Genomic DNA, 4,274 nt, shown 5'->3' with positions numbered 1-4,274 from the left:
ATGAACCAGTAAACACCAATAACTTTCCAATTACTACTTGCCTAAACACTATAGCCATTTTTTTTAAATCACCATGTTTTTTGTCACTCAGCTGAATGAACTCATTAGGTGATTAGTGGAGTACTCAATCTGTGAGTGTCTTATAAAAAGAAATAGACCACTGGGGACGCTCCAGGAACAGTTTGAAAATATTTTATACTCAAGCAGCCCATTGTTTTCATCTGTTAATTCTTACTAAAATTTAAACCAAACATCTTATTGGTTTTATTTGCTTTGTAGAAAAAAATATGACCAAGCACGTTTGCATTTCCCCTAGAGTTTAGTATCGCTTTAGAGATTGAATCGTTCCACGTCATCTCATCAAGCACTCACTGAATCTGCTCCTCTATCAAGGAGTGGGAACATCTGTACTTCCACATCCAGTCACAGCACACTTTGGGTTTCATAATGTGGGCCTTTTGATACAGGAACCATTTGATTGGTTCATGCCAGACTGGGCAAGTGTGAGGTCCTGTTCTTGTAAACCTCCAAAACAAAATCAATAATACGGAAGGGAGCATAATAGGGGAAGTCATGGCCTGGTGTTTAGAGATTTTGACTCCTAACCCGAGGGAGGTGGGTTTGAATCTCAGGCCAGCAATACCATGACTTAAGTGCCCTTGAGCAAGGCACCAAACCCCCAAATGCTCCCCAGGCACCGGGTGTGTTCACCTTTGAAATGTACAAATTGTGAGTATGGGTCACCATACTTGGTAGAAGGTCAAGTCACTTTCACCCCCCACTTAATAAGACCCCTTTATAAGACACTCAAGATGGTAAACTTGACAGTGGTCACAAGCAGTTTGGCTCGTATGTGAGTGCCAGCAAAGCCACATAACAGGATTCAAATTGTAGATTTGAGGGAGAAAAGAAAGCGCAAGACAAATGCACAACCCATTAAGATCACTTTAATAAAGTCACAGCACTTCCAGTTATTTTTGGTCATTGCCAGATTCCTTAACACTGATGGGCCCAACAGAGGATTTATCCCACCGCAGATCTGAGGAACAAACAAGCAGTTAGAAAAAGCGATTCATAAAAATAAGGTCAGCCTAAACTAATCCAACCTTTATGGGGCTGGTCACTTCCTCTTCTGGTACTACATGTGGAGTCACAGCAGCCACACACCTGGTCAGAACCATCTGCAGACACCCAACTGACAAGACACCCTTAAGTTAAAAGCATTTCCTCAGTCACCTGTACACTTTGAGGTGGTGAGGATCATACCCTTTAGCAGAGAAGGAACAAGCTTTCTGTTCAGGATTTGGAGTCGTTGTTGCTACAGCCACCTTCACCATGCATGTGATGTAAACCTGCAGAGACCATCATTTGTAGATCATGATAGCACATCATATAAAAGCATTACACAAGTCACATACCAGTCCGCTGTCTGGTTGCTGGAACCTGAAAGCCTCTAGCTGAAGCTGCAACTTGTCACCTTGAGTTCGGGGCATGAAGTGAGATCTGGAGCCTGTGAGCTTGGCATCAACCAGGCACCTGGGAAAGGAACAAAGTTAAACTTCAATACACCTAGTGTGGGACACATGAGGTGCACCACTTACCCATTGTTCTCAATAAAGGAGTATCTGGGGACAGATGTGACATCAGGGACTATTGTAGCCACACAGCCGTCCACAAACACACGGATGGGAACATGGCTGTATGAAAGCACAGATGCTTCAAGATTTATGATATCACCCAGGAAGTATTGGTTAGAAGGCCTCTCGAATCTCCAGTCATCTACAGAGACAACTTTTAGAACAGGTTCACAAGCACTGGATAGTTACAAGAGCATTTGGTACACCAACCGGTCATGAGCTTGAGGGAGAAGACGAAGACCTCCTCTGCAGCTTCAAGAGAGGAATATGGGACCCAATTGGGCACTAAGGAATCGCTGCTCACATTATGCTTTCTGCAAGAGAGTCAAACTATCACTTTACTCTGCCTTCAGTCCATCAGCAACCTTGAACCCTGACCTCACCTTGAATAGTGACACTCGATTCCAACCACTGCGCTAATGCTCCGAACAATAGGAACACCAGATGAAGCCTCTTGTGGGGTGTGGAGAAGTTTGAAGGTGTAGACAAGCTCATCGTTAGTCACCTGAAGATAGAGGAGTCCTGTTGGTCAAAACACTCCAAGCCACTGAAATGGAACATTGAAACCTCACCATCACTACACTGCCACATCCATGCAATCCAGACTCAAAGACAAGCACTTGAGCAGAAGGGTCTTCTCCAGTTGCAGTACAGCCTCCCAGTGTAAGAGCAGAGGAGCTCACTAGCTTCCCAATCCCGAAGAAGTCTTTCTTGACTTCCACATATATGGAACCCTCTCTACACTGAGCCGCTACGCTGTTGGGAGGGACAAAGTGACGCGGATCAAAAGGGATGACTGGCTGCTGTGGTTCTTCTGGCAGGCTTGGAAACTGCCATGTCAGTTTTGTCACTGGACCAAGCATCTGTTCTTTTGACTGAACACTGAAAACATCTTGAGAAGGCCTCCTAAAGTCACTCTTGGCTGGTGTTTGGACAGGAAATCTTTGTGGGGCTGATGCAGGTTTACTGGGGCCATATTTCTTGGGAATTGGAGGCATCCTAGAGTCGGTCTTCTGAACTTTTGCCCTAGGCATAAAGTCGCCTGGGCTCCAATAACTTCTCTCGCTGGGACTCCACTGTGCTTCAGAAAATCCCAGCACAAAAAGAAACACCAATCCAACTCCAACTTGCCCAAACCCCATTGTTGTTGAGCTTGCAGTTCAATAATGCAATAGTGCTCCACCATCCAAATTTATACAGCTGAAAATCAGGATGGCTCCACCTCTCTCGTGACAAGCATCATTTTCCTCTATACCAGCTAATTTACTCAATCAATTTGTCACAGGTGAAAACCATTTATTTCTCTTTACTCAAAATAAACTATGCCCCATTTAAGGACATGTTGTATTGGAAGCTATACCAAATGATTGTTTACTTCAAATATAAAAATGACATAAATTCTCTAAAACACAACCAATATCTAAACCTTTTTGTGTCCTCTTCTTATTAATTCAGAAACATGATCACAGACAGAACTGTAGAAGTGTTTTCAAAATAATAAAGATCATTGTGTTTCTACACAGTCAGGCTTAGATTTTAGACACAATTGCCTCACATCAGCACATCAATCTTCACAAGAGATGGAAAGGGAGCGAGGGAATGCAAGATCATAGTATAGTACATAGAGTTTATTGTAGATTCACTAAAATGTTTTCTCCTCCTTCCCATTGTTTTATGACTTGGTTGATCAGTGTGTGTGGATTTACGGTAGACTTCCTTCCTTCAGCTTGAACTACTGCGTTCTGAAAAAAAAAAAACTGTTAATGGACATTAAGAACAACACACATTAAAACACACTGGAAAATGTCTGGATAAGTCTTAAACTAAATATATCGTTGACAAATAGTTTGTGAAGCACCGCACACACACAGAAAAAAGTTGGCAACTATTAACAAAGAGGTTTGGATTTTTTTTTTTTTGTAATTTTTTTCTGTTACACAGCTAAGATTTCTCATTCGATTCATTTCTTCAGAAAGAAACAACTAGCGTGCCACTGAACAGTCACATTTACTTTAACACAACACTTAGGCTCATGGTGCATTCTTTTCATCTTGCCAATTCCCTTTGAATTATTAGGTTCTATCTGCATTCCAAGTAGCTTTGAGATATTGAGCTTCAACGTTTTTGCATTCCACCGTGTAGATAGAACCTTATTGTTTTTTACATAAAAATCCCATAATGTATACAACATAAAAAAAAAAAAAATCTATCACATAAAGTAAATAAGTTTTCACAGAATAACAATATGGGAATAATTCAATTTTCACTAAAATGTCAGATAGAACCTTATAATTCCAAGGGGACAAATTCTCAATTCAAACTTGCTGAAACAGCCTGTAATGGATGCATTTATTTCTGGTAAATGACAAGGGTGATGGAGTGGAAGTCTCCTAGGCACCATTAAAACAGCTTCAACTTACATACAGACATAAACACAAGTAGACAGGTAAAGACACTGCTAGGGAGACTGGGTCAGCTTTGTATTCTGATCAAAGAACAGTTGACGGCTGCTTTCCTGTACACTTTAATTTTCCCATCTGGAATTCTTACGTTTGGGGGGATCAGGAACTGCAAAGCTGTCTTTATGAGTCGCTGAACTCTCGCCGCCATCTCTTTCTGACCGTCGCTCTCTGTCCT

General features: G+C 41.7%; 1 protein-coding gene across 1 annotated transcript; it reads right to left on the bottom strand.

Moving 5' to 3' along the window:
- Positions 1 to 931: 931 nt before the first annotated feature.
- Positions 932 to 2,810, bottom strand: LOC113038424 (zona pellucida sperm-binding protein 3-like). The gene is made up of 8 exons (XM_026195822.1): positions 2,210 to 2,810; positions 2,021 to 2,142; positions 1,848 to 1,951; positions 1,602 to 1,779; positions 1,419 to 1,536; positions 1,267 to 1,352; positions 1,107 to 1,195; positions 932 to 1,039 (listed from the first exon to the last, which is right to left on the bottom strand). Exons 1-8 carry the CDS (start codon positions 2,777 to 2,779, stop codon positions 972 to 974), a joined length of 1,335 nt encoding a protein of 444 aa, XP_026051607.1. The 5' UTR covers positions 2,780 to 2,810; the 3' UTR covers positions 932 to 971.
- Between the last annotated feature and the right edge of the window lie 1,464 nt (positions 2,811 to 4,274).

The sequence above is a fragment of the Carassius auratus genome, chromosome 2 (assembly GCF_003368295.1).
Source record: "Carassius auratus strain Wakin chromosome 2, ASM336829v1, whole genome shotgun sequence".
NCBI lineage: Eukaryota > Metazoa > Chordata > Actinopteri > Cypriniformes > Cyprinidae > Carassius > Carassius auratus.
This window is presented reverse-complemented; position numbering and strand designations above follow the sequence as displayed.

Bases quoted from the DNA above. Each gene is read 5' to 3' on its own strand.
- LOC113038424 (XM_026195822.1), bottom strand. From the start codon at position 2,779: ATGGGGTTTGGGCAAGTTGGAGTTGGATTGGTGTTTCTTTTTGTGCTG. The intron at 1,537-1,601 runs GTAAGTGGTGCA...TTCCTTTCCCAG, and splicing joins TCCTTTATTGAGAACAATGG to GTGCCTGGTTGATGCCAAGC. The intron at 1,040-1,106 runs GTTGGATTAGTT...TTTGTTCCTCAG, and splicing joins AAGTGACCAGCCCCATAAAG to ATCTGCGGTGGGATAAATCC.